This window comes from Orcinus orca, chromosome 15, assembly GCF_937001465.1.
Source record: "Orcinus orca chromosome 15, mOrcOrc1.1, whole genome shotgun sequence".
Classification (NCBI taxonomy): domain Eukaryota; kingdom Metazoa; phylum Chordata; class Mammalia; order Artiodactyla; family Delphinidae; genus Orcinus; species Orcinus orca.
Window position 1 is genome coordinate 89,305,896 of NC_064573.1, and position 20,767 is coordinate 89,326,662.

The 20,767-nt window shown below is 43.4% G+C and overlaps 1 protein-coding gene across 2 annotated transcripts; it reads left to right on the forward strand.

Annotated features, from left to right (window-relative positions):
• The first annotated feature begins 7,757 nt into the window (after positions 1-7,757).
• ZNF26 (zinc finger protein 26) lies at positions 7,758-20,439 on the forward strand. Of its 2 annotated transcripts, none has more exons than XM_004276614.4 (4): positions 7,758-8,197; positions 16,372-16,498; positions 16,768-16,863; positions 18,486-20,439. In XM_004276614.4, the coding sequence occupies exons 1-4, from the start codon at positions 8,165-8,167 to the stop codon at positions 19,835-19,837; spliced, it is 1,608 nt and encodes a 535-aa protein (XP_004276662.1). In that variant the 5' UTR covers positions 7,758-8,164; the 3' UTR covers positions 19,838-20,439. The 2 variants fall into 2 exon arrangements, with proteins under 2 accessions (XP_004276662.1, XP_033296503.1); XM_033440612.2 differs by lacking the exon at positions 7,758-8,197 and adding an exon at positions 8,263-8,618.
• Positions 20,440-20,767: the final 328 nt, after the last annotated feature.

Consider the following 20,767-nt stretch of genomic DNA (forward strand, 5'->3'; position numbering starts at 1 on the left):
TCCCATGTGCGCGCATTTTTAGCCAAGATGGATTCCACCGTGGAGGTCTCTGGGAGATAGACAGCACCTATTATGGGATAGCAGCCCCTCCCTTTCTGACCCCTGAGGAGCCTTTCTGTGCTTGTGCAGTTGGGGAGGTCTCCTTGACCTCCGGAGTGGTAGATGTGGTCATTTATCTCTTTACTCCAACAGAGCTCAGCTCCTGCCATTAACTTTTTCCTTGAAGTGTCAGGGGGAGACAAACCCCAATTTACTCAGCTTGACAAATTCCAGCTGCTCAGCCCCAGAGCCCATCCACCTCCCACCTCATTTCCAGCATCAGTTTCCATGCCAATTAAAAAAAACAACAACAACCTAAGCTAAATCACTGAAAAATATAGAAACAAAAAGGTATGTATTTATTCATTGCTGCAGCTCTACTTCCTTCTTGCATGCAGTTGCCCCGATTACTGTCCCTAATCTTCTATGAACAGAATGGTTTTCTTTGTGTTGTATTCTGTCATATCCTACACACTGAAATGTCCTCGTTGGTCTCCTCTTGTCTATACACTGTCATTAATTATTCTTACAGATGTCTATTTCTCTCACTCACTTTTCCAAGACCTCCTTCCGTTCCCTCATACCCAATAGCAATCCTAGACCCTCTTCCCTAAAAATAGTTCTGCATTGTTTTAAGGCAGTAGCAGCTTTACACCATAACAAAAGTTTCATAATTATGAATAAGGAGACTTGGATTAACAGGAGACTAAGGTCTAATATGGAAAGATCTGGAAAGACAGTAAGATTAGGGATTATCCATTTAAATTTACTTAAATGACATAAAATGGCAAACCAAATGGTAGGACAGCCTAAGAAAGATCTTAAGTGCTGAGTTTCCTTCAATCAGAGAACCGGGCATAGAATGTGTTTGGGACTTGTTACAAATACAATTTGCTTGGGAATTTTATGAAACCATAACAGTGACTGAGCAGGTCTGGGTTCAAATAGAAAGGGAGGATTAAATGGGAGGTAAGTGGAATAAAGGAAAGAGCTCAGGATTTGAATTTCTAGTGATTTAGACTTCTTGATATGTTGCATTTGCATTTTAATTTGGTTCAAAGTATTTTCTAATTTTCCTATGATTTCTTCTTTGAGTTAGGGATTGCTTAAAAATGTTTTTTTTTTTAATTTCCAAAAACCTGGGGATTTCCTACAATTTTTCTGGGGTTGATTTCTAATTTAGTTCCACTGTTGTCAGAAAACATAATTTTTATGAGTTCAATCCTTTCAAATTTATTAAGACTTTTTTGTGGTCCAACATAGGACCTATCTTGCAGAATGATCCATGCACATGTAAAAATGTAAAATTTTTGCATATTTAACAATCTTTAGAGACAGTGTTCTATATTTGTCAGTTACTTTGAGTGGATTCATAGTATTATTTCAGTCTTTTCTGTTCCTGCTAATTTTGGATAGTTTCTTGCTTTTATCTTTAATAGTTCCTCTCCTTTGCCTTCTTTAGATTTACTTTGTTCTTTAGCTTTTTGAGAATTCAACTCACTTATTGTTTTGTTTTTACTGTTATAATTACTTAAGATTATGAAATTCCCTGTCATCACTGCTTTAAGTTTCTCCCACAAATTCTTGTACCGTGTTGTATACGGTTTTGTCTGTATTTCCCTCACAATTTGTTGAATAGAAAGATTTTTTTAAAAAAAGATTTTCAGGCAGAAAGACCTTTTGAAATTATGCTATTAATTTATAGTTAAATATTGCCTGCCATATCAGTAAACAAAGGATGTTGCAGCCATCAAGCCATCACATTACAGCTGCCCTGATTGTGAGCCTTGAGGAAACTCAGGATGAGAAAACAGAGGATCCTGGCCCCAGATAGCTGAGGTGCATATCAAAAGAACGATTTCAGTGAGTCCAGACTTTGCATCTTCCCATACATAAAAAAAGCACTGGAGAGGGAAGACAGCAGAAGCAAGAAGAACTATAATCCTGCAGCCCATGGAACAAAAACCACATTCACAGAAAGATAGACAAGATGAAAAGGCAGAGGGCTATGTACCAAATGAAGGAACAAGATAAAACCCCAGAAAAACAACTAAATGAAGTGGAGATAGGCAACCTTCCAGAAAAAGAATTCAGAATAATGATAGTGAAGATGATCCAGGACCTTGGAAAAATAATGGAGGCAAACATTGAGAAGATGAAAGAAATGTTTTACAAAGACCTTGAAGAATTAAAGAACAAACAAACAGAGAAAAACGATAAAATAACTGAAATTAAAAATACACTAGAAGAATCAATAGCAGAATAACTGAGACAGAAGAACGGATAAGTGACCTGGAAGACAGAATGGTGGAATTCACTGCCATGGAACTGAATAAAGAAAAAAGAATGAAAAGAAATGAAGACAGCCTAAGAGGCCTCTGTGACAACATTAAACGCAATAACATTTGCATTATAGGGGTCCGAGAAGAAGAAGAGAAAGAAAGGACCCGAGAAAATATTTGAAGAGATTATAGTTGAAAAATTCCCTAACATGGGAAAGGAAATAGCCACCCAATTCCAGGAAGAGCAGAGAGTCCCAGGCAGGATAAACCCAAAGATAAACACACCAAGACACATAGTAATCAAATTGACAAAAATTAAAGGCAAAGAAAAATTATTAAAAGCAACAAGGGAAAAATGACAACATACAAGGGAACTACCATAAGGTTAACAGCTGATTTCTCAGCAGAAACTCTACAAGCCAGAAGGGAGTGGCATGACTATTTAAAGTGATGAAAGGGAATAACCTACAACCAAGATTACTCTACCCAGGAAGGATCTCATTCAGATTCGATGGAGAAATCAAAAGCTTTATAGACAAACAAAAGCTAAGAGAATTCAACGCCACCAAACCAGCTCTACAACAAATGCTAAAGGAACTTGTCTAAGTGGGAAACACAAGAGAAGAAAAGGACCTACAAAAACAAACCCAAAAAAATTAAGAAAATGGTAATAGGAACATACATATCAATAACTACCTTAAACATGAATGGATTAAATGTTCCAGCCAAAAGACACAGGCTCACTGAATGGATACAAAAACAAGGCCCATATACATGCTGTCTACAAGAGACCCACTTCAGACCTAGGGACACATACAGACTGAAAGTGAGGGGATGGAAAAAGATATTCCATGCAAATGGAAATCAAAAGAAAGCTGGAGTAGCAATACTCATATCAGAAAAAATAGACTTTAAAATAAAGAATGTTACAAGAGACAAGGAAGGACATTACATAATGGTCAAGGGATCAATCCAAGAAGAAGATATAACAATTATAAATATATATGTACCCAACATAGGAACATACATAAGGCAATACATAAGGCAACTGCTAACAGTTATAAAAGAGGAAATCGACAGTAACACAATAATAGTGGAGGACTTTAACACCACACTTATACCAATGGACGGATCATCCAAACAGAAAATTAATAAGGAAAAACAAGCTTTAAATGACACAATTGACCAGATAGATTTAATTGATATTTATAGGACATTCCATCCAAAAACAGCAGATTACACTTTCTTCTCAAGTGTGCATGGAACATTCTCCAGGACAGGTCACATCTTGGGTCACAAATCAAGCCTCAGTAAATTTAAGAAAATTGAAACCATATCAAGCATCTTTTCTGACCACAATGCTATGAGATTAGAAATCAATTACAGGGCAAAAAAGATAAAAACCACAAACACATGGAGGCTAAACAATATGTTACTAACCAAGAGATCACTGAAGAAATCAAAGAGGAAATAAAAAAATACCTAGAGACAAATGACAATGAAAACATGACGATCTAAAACCTACGGAATACAGCAAAAGCAGTTCTAAGAGGGAAGTTTATAGCATTACAATCCTACCTCAAGAAACAACAAACATCTCAAATAAACAATCTAATCTTACACCTAAAGGAACTAGAGAAAGAAGAACAAACAAAACCCAAAGTTAGTAGAAGGAAAGAAGTCATAAAGATCAGAGCAGAAATAAACGAAATAGAAACAAAGAAAACAATAGCAAAGATCAATAAAACCAAAAGCTGGTTCTTTAAGATAAAAAAAATTGATAAACAATTAGCCAGACTCATCAAGAAAAAGAGGGAGAGAAGACTCAAATCAATAAAATTAGAAATGAAAAAGGAGAAGTTACAACAGACACCACAGAAATACAAAGCATCCTAAGAGACTACTACAAGCGACTCTATGCCAATAAAATGGACAACCTGCAAGAAACCGACAAATTATTAGAAAGGTATAACCCTCCAAGACTGAACCAGGAAGAAATAGAAAATATGAACAGACCAATCACAAATAATGAAATTGAAACAGTGATTAAAAATCTGCCAACAAACAAAAGTCCAGGACCTGATGGCTTCACAGGTGAATTCTATCAAACATTTAGAGAAGAGCCAACACCCATCCTTCTCAAACACTTCCAAAAAATTGCAGAGGAAGGAACACTCCCAATCTCATTCTACGAGGCCACCATCACCCTGATAACAAAACCAGACAAAGATACTACAAAAAGAGAAAATTACAGACCAATATCACCAATGAATATACATGCAAAAATCTTCAACAAAATACTAGGAAACAGAATCCAACAACACATTAAAAGGATCATACACCGTGATGAAGTGGGATTTATCCCAGGGATGCAAGGATTCTTCAATATTCACAAATCAATCAATGTGATACACCATATTAACAAATTGAAGAATAAAAACCATATGATCATCTCAAGAGATGCAGAAAAAGCTTTTGACAAAATTCAACACTGATTTATGATAAAAACTCTCTAGAAAGTGGGCATAGAGAGAACCTACCTCAACATAATAAAGGCCATATACAACAAACCGACAGCAAACATCATTCTCAATGGTGAAAAACTGAAAGCATTTCCTCTAAGATCAGGAACAAGACAAGGATGTCCACTCTCACCACTATTATTCAACATAGTTTTGAAGCCCTATCCATGGCAATCAGAGAAGAAAAAGAAATAAAAGGAATACAAATTGGAAAAGAAGAAATAAAACTGTCACTGTTTACAGATGACATGATACTATACATAGAGAATCCTAAAGATGCCACCAGAAAACTACTAGCACTAATCAATGAATTTGGTAAAGTTGCAGGATACAAAATTAATGCACAGAAATCTCTTGCATTCCTATACACTAACAACAAAAGATCAGAAAGAGAAATTAAGGAAACAATCCCATTGACCACTGCAACAAAAAGAATAAAATACCTAGGAATACACCTACCTAAGGAGGTAAAAGACCTGTACTCAGAAAACTGTATGTCACGGATGAAAGAATCAAAGATGACACAAACAGATGGAGAGGTATACCATGTTCTTGGACTGAAAGAATCAATATTGTGAAAATGACTGTACTACCCAAAGCAATCTACAGATTCAATGCAATCCCCATCAAATTACCAATGGTATTTTTTACAGAACTAGGGAAAAAAATCTTAAAATTTGTATGGAGACAGAAAAGACCCCGAATAGCCAAAGAGGTCTTGAGGGAAAAAAACGGAGCTGGAGGAATCAGACTCCCTGACTTCAGACTATACTACAAAGCTACAGTAATCAAGACAATATGGTACTGGCACAAAAACAGAAACATAGATCAATGGAACAGGATAGAAAGCCCAGAGATAAACCCACGCACCTATGGTCAACTAATCTATGACAAAGGAGGCAAGGATATACAATGGAGAAAAGACAGTCTCTTCAATAAGCGGTGCTGGGAAAACTGGAAGCTACATGTAAAAGAATGAAATTAGAACACTCCCTAACACCATACACAAAAATAAACTCAAAATGGATTAGAGACCTAAATGTAAGACTGGACACTATAAAACTCTTAGAGGAAAATACAGGAAAAACACTCTTTGACACAATTCACAGCAAGATCTTTTTTGACCCACCCTCTAGAGTAATGGAAATAAAAACAAAAATAAACAAATGGGACCTAATGAAACTTAAAAGCTTTTGCACAGCAAAGGAAACTATAAACAAGACGAAAAGATAACCCTCAGAATGGGAGAAAATATCTGCAAATGAATCAACAAAGGATTAATCTCTAAAATACATAAACAGCTCATGCAGCTCAATATTAACAAAACAAACAACCCAATCCAAAAATGGGCAGAGGACCTAAATAGACATTTCTCCAAAGAAGACATACAGATGGCCAAGAGGCACATGAAAAGCTGCTCAACATCACTAATTATTAGAGAAATGAAAATCAAAACTACAATCAGGTATCACCTCACACCAGTTAGAATGGGCATCATCAGAAAATGTACAAAAAACAAATGCTGGAGAGGGTGTGGAGCAAAGGGAACCCTCTTGCACTGTTGGTGGGAATGTAAATTGATACAGCCACTGTGCAGAACAGTATGGAGGTTCCTTAAAAAACTGAAAATCTAATTACCATATGACCCAGCAATCCCACTACTGGGCATACACCCAGAGAAAACCATAATTCAAAAAGACACATGCACCCCAATGTTCATTGCAGCACTATTTACGATAGCCGGGTCATGGAAGCAACCTAAATGCCCATCGACAGACGAATGGGTAAAGATGTGGTACATATATACAATGGAATATTACTCAGCCATAAAAAGGAACGAAATTGGGTCATTTGTAGAGACTGTCTAGAGACTGTCATACAGAGTGAAGTAAGTCAGAAAGCGATAAACAAATATCGTATATTAACGCATATATGTGGAACCTAGAAAAATGGTACAGACGAACCGCTTTTAGGGCAGAAATTGAGACACAGATGTAGCGAACAAACGTATGGACACCAAGAGGGGAAAGTGGTGGTGGTGGTATGATGAATTGGGAGATTGTGATTGACATGTATACACTAATATGTATAAAATGGATGACTAATAAGAACCTGCTGTATAAAAAAATAAAGTAAAATTCAAAAATAAAATAAAAATTAAAAAAATAAAAATAAAAAAATCTCTTCCTAATGGTAAAAGTTACCAAAACAAATAAATAAATAAATCTCTTCCTTATGGTAAAAGTAACAACAACAAGAAAAAGCCCTGAATTCCTTAACTTGAGATGTGTGGTTTTCTTTAATCAACAGTAATCTTTTGATGTTCCGACTACCTGCTCTTTGTTGCAAAAACTCCTATAATATCCTGGCTTCCCCATTTGCCTCTTTGGAGCAGCCCCTCAGAGCTAAGATGCTGTGTCCCAAGATTAAGTCCTCCGTTTTGGCCATAAAATAAAACATTAAGTCTCAACGTTTAGGTTGTGCGTTTTTTTTCAGTCGGCTATTGTTTGCTCTGTCTCGGACGGAGAGTTAGCATGTTCATGTCTCCCATTAGTGATGTACTTCTATTTCTCTTTTCATCTACCGATATTCACAACTGTTTTATAACCCTGTGCACTGCAGCTTGCAGCCTCACACGGTGTTCTTCTCCGCTGTGCCCTCCGGTCGGAACTCTACCCGGTGTGGCGTCCAAACCCGAGCGCCAGCCCCTGCATGGAGAGGGACTCTGCCCGGGAAGGCGCTGGCAGGGAGGAACACCGGGCTCTTGCAAAGCCAGCCAGCCCGCCTTCCCCGTCAGCCTCCGCCGCTCTCCCCAGGCCCTCCGCCTCCTCCGCAGAGTGTTCTGGGAGATGTCGTTTTCTGCCGGCCGCTCCTGGTCGCGTGACGTACTTCCGCGTGCGCCGCACCCCCGCCTCAGCGGAGTACGCGCCTAGCGGGCTGCAGCCTGCGGGGCGACTGTGCACAGAGGCGGGCCGGGGACATACTGTTTCCTTGGCCGCGGAGCTGGCGGAGACGCGAAGGTACCCTGGCCCGGAACGTCTTGTGCGCACCAGGCTCTTGGCCGCCTGAACCCCCCACGGTCGATCCGGGCGTGGAGGCGGCCAGCCCGGCCTCGGTCCCTCCCGCCTCACGGCTGCGGAACGGTACAAACTCATCGCCCCGGTTCCCTCCGCCCGGTCCCGGAGCCTGCGTCCCTGCGAGGGACTCAGCCCCGACGGGCAGGTGCCTGGTGCCCGCGGACCCTCCCTCCGTGGGGCGCGAAGCCCCTGCTGGGTGGGCGGGGTGGGAGCAGCCGGGAGACCCTGCACGAAACAGCGCGGGATGGCCAGCAGGTCCCGGACAGCTTCGTGTTGGGTGAGTCGGGACTTTCTCCCTTGCGCAAGCTGACTGGGCCGTGAGCGTAGCCGTGTTCATCCCGTGACGGCCACGCCAGGGCCTGAACTCGCGTGTTCGCCGCCGTCCGCCTGGGTCTCCAGGAACGTTCCTCGTCTTCGGGCATTTTGTGTCCGGTGCCCTGTCCTTCGGCAGGTACCCTGTTTTATGGTCTACAGCGGCCCCTGAATTCTGAGGGCAGCGAGGGTCCTCGTGAAGGAAGTGATCCTCTGTCGTTTCAGGTTTCTCACACACAAGTACGGAGTTGTCTTCGTGTCCAGCCCTTTCGGGCCCCATCAGGGAAATTAACCTCCTCTTTGTTCATTCACTTGTTGAGATGCTCATACACCGAGTGTCTTTGTGTGCTGACGCTGAGACTGGCGCTGGCAGTGCGAAGAATTACGTACGTTTCTTGCTTTCGAGGAGCTGCGGTCCCTTGTGGAGGGTGGTCGCTGGGCAGGGTGGCGGGCGGGTTCGAGGGCTCAGAGCCGGAAGGATCCGCGTCGCGAGGGGAGAGGGCCAGTGGACCGAGCCGTTGGCGCGCTGCTCGTGTTTCCGGCCTTGAGAACACTGTTGAAAGAGGTATCCAGGGGCCGAGCGGGCTTGTAGGTGTTCGAAGCGCAGTGCCTGTCGTCGGGTCTGTAGGCTTCGGTAGGGGTTTTCAACTAACATGTGCAGATTAAAGGCGCCTGTGTTCGGGGGAGCGCAGGGTACGACGAGTAGAGCCCCAGGAGGGACCAGTAGAGGACTCGGGGGCAACCAGGACGGCGGTGCCGAAGGGCTGGGGTGCAAGGGTGGTGACAGAACATTTGGAGAGTCGTTTCTTCCGCTGCAAATTTGAGAAGAGAGCTTCCTAGAAGCCATGATACGAAATGCCTCAGAAGTATTTCATGAGGCCGAAAGGTGCCGCCTGGACTTCAGAATGTGGGTCTTAAGCAGCTTTTCCAGAGCAGAGAGAATGTCGGGGGTGGTGCAGGTGGTCAGTTCCTGAGAGGCGAAGGGATTGCATGCGACTGTGGGCAGCAGGATGTAGAGAAGCGATTAGTAATAGTATAGACACTTTTTTAGGTGATCAAGTGTGACAGGAAGAGTTTGGGTGTCAAGGGAGAAGGGATTTCACCGGGGCGGCCGGAGGGGTACAGTTAACCTCAAAATCAATGAACATTTTGCTTTTAAACAATAACTATACAGAGAGTACAACGAGAGAAAACGTATTTGCAATAGCAATTAGAAAAGATAAAATAAGTGACCATAAGGGTACAGGACCTGAAAAAAGAAGACTTCACAACTGTTGAATAATATTAATAGGCACCACTCTTGGCCTAGCCACTTTGTGTGTGTGATGTCATTAGCACCTCACGGCCCTGTGAGGCAAGTATGTCCCCATTTTACAGCTGAGGAAACTGGGGAGCCTGCCAGGTCCCAAACTAGTAAGGGAAACAAGGACACGAGGGTGGCAGAGCTGAGATTCAGACCCATGCAGAGTGTCTTCAGAGCCTGTGCTCTTATTGCCTCTTAAGACCTAAAAGACTTGCACAAATGTAGACAGTATTTCCTTGTTTTTGAGTGCACGTGTTTAGCAAGCCTTTATTGACTATTATGCCAGGTAATTTTCTAGGGCATGCAGGGGTGAACAAGACTGACAGGGCCCATGACCCCGTGAAGGGTATGGGAGACGGTAAGACATACCAGGGGAACACCATGAACAAAGTTGTGACTGCTCATGCACTGAGAGGCTGGGTGGCTACTTCAGACTGGCAACCTTGTCTTGAGGCAGCATTTAAGCAGAATCTGAATGACAGCTGGATGATCATGGGAGGATGGGGGCACAGAACAGGAAGCAGCTAAGTCAGTGGCCTTAAGGTGAGAACCAGCAGGTGCCCTGTTTAGTGGAAAGAAGGCATGCGGCAGGAATGGGGAGGGAGCATGCGAGAGCAAGGCCAGATTGTGTAGGGCCCTTTCAGTAGGCAAAGGATCATCTGGAAAGCCCTAAAGTTTATTACGTTTTATTTTGAAATAATTTCAAAACTAGAGAAGTTACAAGAATAGTATAAAATAATCTGTATTGTATTAAAAAAAAAAAAAACACCCTTCACCCAGATTCCCCAGATTACCTCTGTCATTCTCTCTTTACTTGTGTGTGTGTGTACATGAATTGGTATAAAGGGAACAGCCACAGAGACTGAAGTTCAATGTTACTTTCTACCAGAGCCTCTTTCCCCTCTCCTCTGTTGTGCAGTTGGGGAGTGACTGATCACCTCATCTAAACAGACATTGAGCTGGTTTGGGGCTGGGGTGCTGCTTTAGTTCGACTCGGTTCACCTGTATTTTCAGCGGGGTGTGCCGATCGCAGGCTCCTCCCTCGCAGTACTTTGTGTCCTAAGTGCCTTGAGACTATGGGAGAGTCAGTGTGCCATTCCCGCCCAGTTCCTGTACTGACCGCACTCAGAAAATGCCCCAGGGGGACAGCCTGCTGTCCAGGGGGACATCGAAGGCTCCACTGGTTTCTCTTTCTCCTGGTGTCGTCCTCTGTCTCAGCTGACCCCGTCCCACCTGTTCTCAGGCTGGACAAATGCCCTTGGCGAAGTAAACAGCCAGCCAGCTCTTAGGTCACCTGCAAAGAGCTCTCCTCTCTCTGAAATTTGGTTCATTTAGTCCTCCTTGCTTCCGTGGGTCTCTGATGTTCATGAGGATTGTACTTTACCATTAATTTTTTAGTTGTAGCAGCGGTAGTGCAAACGTATGATTTTATTTATTGTGAATAAGTGTTAGAAAAGAAATATCTTCTTAGCATTTTGATTGAGAATTCATTGAATTTATAAATTAATTTGTTGAAAATTAATATCTTTATACCACATTGAGTGTACATATCATAAATGTTACTCGACTACTCAGGCCTCTTTTTTTTTTCTTTTTTAAAAAATATAAAAATGTTTGAAATTTAGTTGATATACAATATTATGGTAGCTTCAGGTGTACTACATAGTGATTTGACATTTACATACATTATGAAATGATCACTGCCCCAAGGCTGGTAATTGTCCCAGTACAAAGTTATTACAGTATTATTGACCATATTCCTTATGCTGCATCCCCGTGGCTAATTTATTTTATAAATGAAGGTTTGTACCTCTTAATCCCCTTTACCTATTTCACTCACCCTTCTACCTCTGGCAACCACCTTTTTGCTCTCTGTGTCTGTGAGTCTGTTTTTGTTTTGTTTATTTGTTCATTTAATTTTTTAGATTCCACATATAAGTGAGGTCATATGGTATTTGTATTTCTGTCTGATTTATTTCACTTAGCATAATACCCTCTAGTTCTGATTGTCACAGATGGCAAGATTTTGGGTTTTCCTTAATGGCTGAGTAATGTTCATGTGTATGTGTGTGTGTGTGTTTGTGTAGCACATATTCTGTATCCATTCATCTATCACTGGACACTTACGTTGCTTCCATATCTGGGCTATTGTGTTTTCTTTGCCTCTGCATTTATGTATTTTATCACATGTGTATTTTTCGTTGTTTTTCTCTATTTTTAAGCTTTATTCCTGAGTACTTTCTAGATTTGTTGTGGTTCTTATTACATTTTCAAGTTGGTTACTGTTGATGTATGAAAGAGCTGTTACATGTTGATTTTTTTTTTTTTAACTGCCACCCTGCTGATGTTTCTTATCGGTTCTCATGTTATGCCAGCTGTTTCTGTTAGGTTTTTTAGTCAGAAAATCAGATGTTTGTAAATAATGACAGTAGTTTCTTCTCCTTGCTTAGTGTTTATCGCTGGCATTTTGCTTTGTTCCTGCTGTGCTGGGTCCTCTGGGACAGTGCTGACTAGCAGAGTTGATGTGAGCGTCCGTGTCTTGTTCCTGATTTTAGTTTCACACAAAGTATGTTTTTTTTTATAGGCTTAGGGAAATTACTTTTACCTGTAACAAACTGAATTCCGATTTTTAAAAGCGTTAAATTTCCTCATAGTACTTTATTTCATCTATTGAGATGATTGTCCTCCATTAATGTACTAACGTTACTTATTTCTTTGATACGGTTGTGTTTTGTTTTTTTAAAGTTTGGACTGTCCTTTAAATTTCTGGATAAACTTCATTCATAGTTTGCTATGTATATATGTACAGGATTTGTTTTACTCTATTAGTGTCTTTATCTAGGTATTTTTAATAAATGAGATTGGACTACAGTGTGTGCTGTCCTTGCCTGCTCTGTAGGGTTATACAGGTTTTGTGTGATGGGTTTCCTATCATTTCCTGGCTCTACATCAGGTTAGATATGGGAGAAATTTTCTGTTCCTTGGATGCTGATAGAACTTACTTTTCAAGATAGTGTGGGACTGTTGTGTTTATGGAGAGGGTATACCTTTGATTACTGTTTCAGTTTATTTTGTGACCATGGGCTAGTCAGTCTGGTCTTCCTAATTCTTTCTGGGCAAATTTTGGTTACTTTTATTTTCCTAGGAAATTTTCCATTTCTTCTAAGTTTTCAAATTCACTGGAAGAAATTTGTAAATACAGTCAGTTCTGCTATCATGTTTGCTTTAAGGATATAAATTTGTTTCAACATGATTGATATCTTAGGGAACAATGTGAGCTTTCTGACTGATTTCAGGCAAGCCTCTTTTCACCACTTTATACTAACCTATGGCCCTTCTGACACCCAAACGTCAGGCGTTTTTCAAGGTACAGTGCCATATTTATGGTAGTATTTATGTATTTCTCAAATCAAACATGTATAAAACTGCTACTGTTTTTATTAAGCTTCCTGATTTTCTTTTTTCATGTGTGCTACAAAGGTGTCACACCCCAACCCTGCTCTTCCCATAAGCCGGAGACTTTGCATAGTGGTGATTTTTTTTTTTTTTTTTGGTAACATCACATTATAGCAGAACTGCTTGTGTATAGTGATCGTTTATGAATTTTAAAATCTCTTTTCTATCTTAGAGTTATGCACCCTGTCTTGGTCATTCCCTCTTTTCTTTCTTTTCTTTTTTTAAAATTTATTTATTTTCTTTATCTTTTTGGCTGCTTTAGGTCTTAGCTGCGGCATCTTTCATTGTGGGGCAGGCTCTTCCTTGTGGCACGCGGGCTTCTCTTTTTTTTTTTAATTTTATTTATTTATTCATTTTTGGCTGCGTTGGGTCTTCACTGCTGCACAAGGGCTTTTCTCTAGTTGCGGGGAGCAGGGACTACTCTTCATTGCAGTGCGTGGGCTTCTCACTGCGGTGGCTTCTCTTGCTGCAGAGCACAGGCTCTAGGCACACGGGCTTCAGTAGTTGTGGCACACGGGCTCAGTAGTTGTGGCTCACGGGCTCTAGAGCGCAGGCTCAGCAGGTGTGGCACACGGGCTTAGTTGCTCCGTGGCATGTGGGATCTTCCCCGACCAGGGCTCGAACCCATGTCCCCTGCACTGGCAGGCGGATTCTTAACCACTGTGCCAGCAGGGGAGCTCCCGGGCTTCTCTCTAGTTGTGGTGCGAGGGCTTCAGAGCACGCGGGCTCTGTAGTTGCGGAGCTCGGGCTTAATTGTCCCACAGCATGTGGGATCTTAGGTCCCCGATCAAGGGTCGAATCCACTTCCCCTGTATTGGAAGGCGGATTCTTTACCACTGGACCACCAGGGAAGTCTCCTCATTTCTTGATTATGCTTGCCCAATTAAATTTTTTTGTAGTATTTCCTTTGTGTTTTGTTTTTATTCTTATCAAGCTTAAAAATAGCAAAAGGCTTAAAATAAAATACACTCTCTGCTCTACCCCTTTCTTCTTCCATCCTGTCTCTTTGGTCTGTGTTTGCTCTTGTGGCATCTGCCTCAGGCCTTGCTTCCTGTTTCTCCTCCCCCCTGCATGAATGCCCTGGGCTTGATGTCATGACTTCATTTTTCTCCATCACGACCTCAGACATGCCCTGTCAGCTGTCCCTCCCCGGCCCTGGCAGTCATCTTGGCAAGAGCCAAGTATTTGGATGTCAGTTAACTTCCAGGCGTTGGAAAGTCCAGGCTACACTCCAACCCCTCTTCTTCCCCGACTCAGGCTGTGAGAGATGGGAGGCTCTTCTCTTTATTCCCACTTCACTTTTTGTCCCTGTGGGAGTTCCTCGTGGGTTGGGATGGGAAGCTTCTGTCATCTGGCGGTCAGTCCCCAGCACGACAAGGATCGCTTGGAGCCTGTGACAGGGCTCTACCCTGTATTTCCACTGGCCTCTGAGGCTCCCCCAGAGTTGCACTCACTGTGTCTTCCCCGGGGTCCCCCTCGCTGCAGGCAGCGCTCTTGGGGAGGAGCCTGTTAGGGCGTCAGTTGGGGCTCCTCTAGCTGTTGCTTCCTTGTCTTCAACCCCCATCCCTCCCTTTCTCATCCTGCAGGCTTCCCAACCTGTAGAGGGCAGTGTCTTCCGTTTGCTTGGCTAGATCCTTGCCTTCTCCTCGACGTCCTTCTCTCTCTCTCTGCGCTGTCGTCTCCACCGGGGCGTCTCTGCCTCTGGCTTCACTGGATGCCTGGGACCCAACCACGGCTCCTTACCCCAGTGCTCTTACTCCAGCCCCAGGGACCTTCATCTTTCACTGGAACTAGGACTCCTGCCCTCTCCGTGGCAGTCAGAATGGTCTCAGGTGGGGGTCAGAGCACGCCACCCTGTCCAAGGCCTTCCGGGGGCTTCTCCTCCTGTGGAATGAAATCCAAGTCCTTACCACGTCCTTGAGCCCTGCAGGCCTGTGCCTTTGTTTTCATGCTGCGTGGAAGGCTCTTCCCGAAGAAATCTCAGAGCTCGTTCTCACACTGCTTGTGTTTCTGCCCAAATGTCGCCTCAGCAGGGGACTCCTGATGACCCATCTGAGATAGTGCCTGTGTCTTCCTCCCCGCCTCTCTCCCATGAAGCTGCTGGAGGCCTGTCAGAGCACTGTCACCGCTTGCGTGCTAGGTGGCTGTGTGTTTACTGGCATCTCCCCTGCAGGAATGGAAACCCACTGAGGACAGGGACTGTGTCCACAATTGGTGCCTAATAAGTACTTATTGAATGATCTCCTGAGGGTCTGTGGCTTGCTGCTATCTTTTGGTCCGGTGAGAGGAATTTATTGTGAGCACACTGGGTAGTTCTCAGAGGCATCAAGCACCAGTCATGCAGGCCGCACGGCTGACACTGCCTCAGGGCCACCTGGTAGGACCCGTGCACCTCGGGGAGCAGACCCCCCCGCACTGGTTTGTGGCCTGCGGCTCCGCGACCTGGGCTTTAGGTTCACAGTCTGTGCTGGGTGTCCCCTGGTTTACTCGGTTGTGGACCCCTTATTTTCTTGGAAGAAGCCTGGGAAGTCACCTATTTGGCACGTTTTTTCTTTCTTTCTTTCTTTTTTTAAAAAATTTATTTATTTTTGGCTGCGTTGGGTCTTCGTTGTGGTGCACAGGCTTTTCATTGTGGTGGCTTCTCTCGTTGCAGAGCACGGGCTCTAGGAGCGCGGCTTCAGTAGTTGTGGCATGTGGGCTCAGTAGTTGCAGCACGCGGGCCCTAGAGTGCACTGGCTTCAGTAGTTGTGGCATGCGGGCTCAGTAGTTGTGGCTCATGGGCTCTAGAGTGCAGGTTCGGTTGTTGTGGCGCACAGGCTTAGCTGCTCTGCAGCATGTGGGATCTTCCCGGACCAGGGCTCGAACCCGTGTCCCCTGCATTGGCAGGCAGATTCCTAACCACTGCGCTACCAGGGAAGTCCCTGGAATGTTTTCTTCATGTGCTCGCTCCCACTGAGACTCAGGTGGGCTGAGCAGCCGGCCAGACGGCAGGCACTTCCGGAGGGTCAGACCTTGTGTGTCTGGTGCCTGTAGTTCGAGTCGTGCTCACCACCCCGTGCAAGGTCTCCCTGAATAGGTTCTTATCAGACTGGAAACACCTTATTTTGTCTGCATGCATAGCTGTTCATTTCCCTCTACAAGACTAAAAGCTTCTGAAGGCCAGAGTGGGCTTCACTCATCCTGAAGTCTTCAGGACCCAAAAGAGTATCTAGCACACAGAGGCTCACTTATTATTATTATTTTTTAATTCTCTCTCAAAGCAAGTGGTGGATTCAGGATGCAGTCTGTGGAGGGACATTCTCCTTTCCTGGGTCCTCTACATCTTTTCCATGGCTCCCAGTATAATTGCAGCCTGTGGAATGGTGTGTGTATTGTTACAGGGATTGTCGTCATTCAAGGATATATCTATGGAGTTCACCTGGGAAGAATGGCAGTTACTGGATTCTGCGCAGAAGCACCTGTACCGGGATGTGACTCTGGAAAACTATAGTAACCTGGTGTCTGTGGGTAAGTACAGCTTCTCTTTTCGGCTCAGGTCGTGAGTCATAAGTTGCCACTGCTTTTTCTTTTGTTGTTCTATCCCGGGGTCTCTGAAGTAATTAATGATTATGGACTTGAGCTCTGGAGGTCATACATTCTTAGTCCCTATTCTGTCTTCACCCCCTCATTGTAATCTTTCTGCAAGTGCAAACGAGCTGCTTCCTTTCTGAGCTCCTAGCTTCCTTTTCTAGTCCCCAGCAGTTTGGCCCACATCCTTTGTGATTTTCCCTTAACAGGGTATCATGGTACCAAACCTGATTTAGTCTTCAAGTTGGAGCAAGGAGAAGAGCCATGGATAATAAACACGGAAGTTTCCCGTCAGAGCTGTCCAGGTGGGTGAGCAGAAACCATGGAGGGGGAGGTCTGGAGTGAACCGGGGCTGGCACTCAGGGAGTGTTGTGTGTGCGAACTGTTCTTTGAAGTCCTTGAACCACCGGGTGGACTCGGGATGAGCCCGTGAGTCCTCAGGTAAGGACGGGGCCCTCGGTTTCCTCCCGTGGCTCTGAGAGGTTGCTTTCTGGGTTAGTTTCCTTCCTTCTGGCACCTTTTATCTCGCCTTCCTTCCCATAGTCATGGGCCTTGTTTTCTCTCTTGCCTCTGCAGTTAAGTCCCTTGACTTTACCCATAGTTTTTCATTTCATTCTCTCCCCTTGACTGTTTTAGGAGATTTCATTGCTTCCTTCTCTCTTCTCACACCAGTCACTTGGAAATTACATCTGTTACTTTCTTGGGCACTTTTCTTTTTCTTTTTTTGGCCACACCGCACAGCACGTGGGATCTTAGTTCCCCGACCAGGGATGGAACCCATGCTCCCTGCAGTGTACGTGCAGATTCTTAACCACTGGACCACCAGGGAAGTCCCTTGGGCTCTTTTCTTAAAAGAATTCTGAAACCTAGCCTAGTCTCACCTGTATCTTAGGTGGTTTTTATCACCCTGCTTTTATTTCCCTGACCCCGCTTACTCTTCCCTTTTGAGTTGTCCAAGTTTGGGCTTCTCTTCTATATTGTAACTGTGGAAAGGCTCTTCTGTCCTGAAAATCAAAGCTTTTTTCCTCCCAGTGTTGTAACAGCAGAATCGCCATCCTCCTTCTCCTTTCCTCGTGCGCTCTGGTCCCAGCTTTATATGCTTGCAGGAGAGTGCCCCTGGGCTTTCCCACTCTGCATTCTCAGTGGCAGAAATGGGAAGGCACTTCTGAAATTGCTCTTCTTCCTCCAGTTTCCCACCACTTTGGGGAGAAAAGTGTTTAGCAAGCAGTCCTGAGAAAGCAGGACAGCTACTGAGGCCCCCAGCCCAGCAGTCGTATAGGGGGGTGACTGAGGCCATGTGTCTGATGGGTGCTGACACACAGACAGTGTGTGCGGGGCCTTGCCTAATCTGGTTCCTGCCTTCACTCTGTTCACTCAGGGGGTCTCAGCTGTCCTGGCCTTTGTTCTGTTCCTTAACCATGCCACGCAGGTTCCTTCCCCAGGAGCTTTGCACTTGCTCTTCCTTCTGTTTGGAATGCTTTTGCCTTACTTTCCTTATGGCTCACTCAGTCTCTCTTTTAATGTCTCTTTGTACCTACCTACAGGTCATGCCTAGCTATTCTGTATCCTGTGAATTAACTTCATGAGTAAACTCCTGCAATAATAAAATTGGCATAGATAGTTGGCATTGGCTTCTAAGTGCAGGCTAAATTTTTTAAACTTCTATTTTTAAAAAAACATTTTTGATCACTGCTAATCGGCTACCCATTTCTGTAAAGGGACTTATTTTGGTTTGATTCACTTCCCCTTGCCCTCATCCTTGGTTATGTGATGTGTGTGCACTTGGCAAGTATTTCTTTTGAACCAGTGTGTCAGAGGCCTGGACCAAAAGAAAAACACTCATTACATGGCAGTTCTAAAGCCCTTTAGTTCTATATTCGGTTTGTGTTATGATTTTAAATATATGGTGTGTTTTTTTTTTTTCTAGAAGGTTGGAAAGAATGGTACCAGAAAAATCAAGATGAACTCGAAAGTGTTGAGAGAAGCTATGCTTGTAATGCATTTGGAAAGCTTCATCTGAGCAAAAGCCACATTTCTTCAAGACAAAGTCTCCTTAAATATAATACACTTGGAAAAAGCTTGACACAAAACTTAGCTTCAGCCAGAAGCTATCTAAGACAGAATCCTGATCAGTTTCATGGGTGTGATGAATCATATTTTCTTAAGCATCAAAGAACTCATAGTATAGAAAAAAACTGTGTATGTAACGAATGTGGGAAAGCTTTTCGTTGTAAATCACAGCTCATTGTACATCTCAGAATTCATACAGGAGAGAGACCATACGAATGCACTAAATGTGAGAGAGCCTTCAGTGCCAAGTCAAACCTCAATGCTCATCAGAGAGTCCACACAGGAGAGAAGCCCTACTCCTGTATCGAGTGTGGGAAAGTCTTCTCATTCAGGTCACAGCTCATTGTCCATCAGGAAATTCACTCAGGAGGGAAACCTTACGGTTGCAGTGAATGTGGGAAAGCCTACAGCTGGAAATCACAGCTGATTTTACACCAGAGAAGCCATACAGGAGTGAAACCCTATGAATGCAGTGAATGTGGGAAAGCCTTTAGTCTGAAGTCCCCATTCATTGTGCACCAGAGAACTCACACAGGAGTGAAACCCCATAAATGCAGTGACTGTGGGAAAGCCTTCAGGAGTAAGTCGTATCTCCTCGTTCACATCAGGATGCACACGGGAGAGAAGCCCTATCAGTGCAGGGATTGCGGGAAGGCCTTCAGCATGAAGACACAACTTGTTGTGCACCAGGGAATTCACACAGGAAATAATCCTTATCAGTGCAGTGAATGTGGGAAGGCCTTCGGTAGGAAGGAACAGCTCACCGCGCATCTGAGAGCTCACGCGGGAGAGAAGCCCTATGGGTGCAGTGAGTGTGGGAAAGCCTTCAGCAGCAAGTCATACCTCGTTATACACCGGAGAGCACACACAGGAGAGAGACCCTATGAGTGTAGCTTCTGTGAGAGAGCCTTTTGTGGGAAATCACAGCTAATTATACATCAGAGAACTCATTCAACAGAGAAGCCCTATGAATGCAGCGAATGTGAGAAAGCCTATCCTAGGAAGGCGTCACTTCAGATACACCAGAAGACTCATTCAGGAGAAAAACCCCACAAATGCAGTGAATGCGGGAAAGCCTTCACTCAAAAGTCGTCTCTCAGTGAACATCAGAGAGTTCATACAGGAGAGAAGCCATGGAAATGCTCTGAATGTGGGAAATCCTTCTGCTGGAATTCAGGGCTTCGTATACATCGAAAAACTCACAAGTGAGAAATCAGAGCGGAGTAGATGTTAGAATCATTCTCACAGAAGCTGATCCACAGGAGACTTCAGAGGATAATAGAGGCAGGAAGTCCTAAAAATACTCTTTTATCAAATTAGTCATACGAGAGAGAGGCCAATCATATTGGAATGAATGTGCAAAAGCTTTCAGAAGTAAGTCATACAAATCTTTATATACAAGAGAATAGTTGCAGGAGTATGGAGCAGTAACTGTATCTGAAGTGGTAGCCTGATTATGAAGATTTAACATGGGGAATCATATTGAGAAACCCTTGTAACTTTAATAAATCAAGAAAGCACTTCCCATGGAAGCTGTGTTACATGGGGAGTCACATTCCAGATGTGATGCTGAAGAAAGTCTTGGTAGAGAGTAAAGTTGTTTTTTATTTTAATATGTAACTAGAGTAATAGCAGGAAAATGGCAAGGAACATACTCTGAAGGTTAAGGGGTATGGAGTGTGACTTTCCTGAGTAACACTGAATAGTGTTTTAAAAATTTTTGGTATTTTATTTTAAAATGTAACTTGTTATATTTGATAGTTTGTGGAATAACACCCTCTAATATTCTCCACATTAAATGCTGAGGATCAGTGTTGTCTTTTTATTTCTTAGCAATATAACTAAAATAATATAGTTTTTAATAAATGAAAGGATTCAGTTCTCATTCCAAATGAATTTACATATCCAGCAAGTGGGTCTGGCAGTTGTTAACAGGGGTGCTTCCTAAGAGCACTCACTGTAATGAACATTGATTATATTTACCAGTTCAGTCTCTGTTCTGCATTGATTTGTAAGAGCGGCTTAGATCTCTCTGGAGAAATACCCCTCCTGTGTGTGTGCACCCTTGCGGTGGGTCTTTCAGGGTGTCCTTTCCACCAGTCACAGGTGAGCACTCTGCCGTTGTTGGGAAATGGGAAC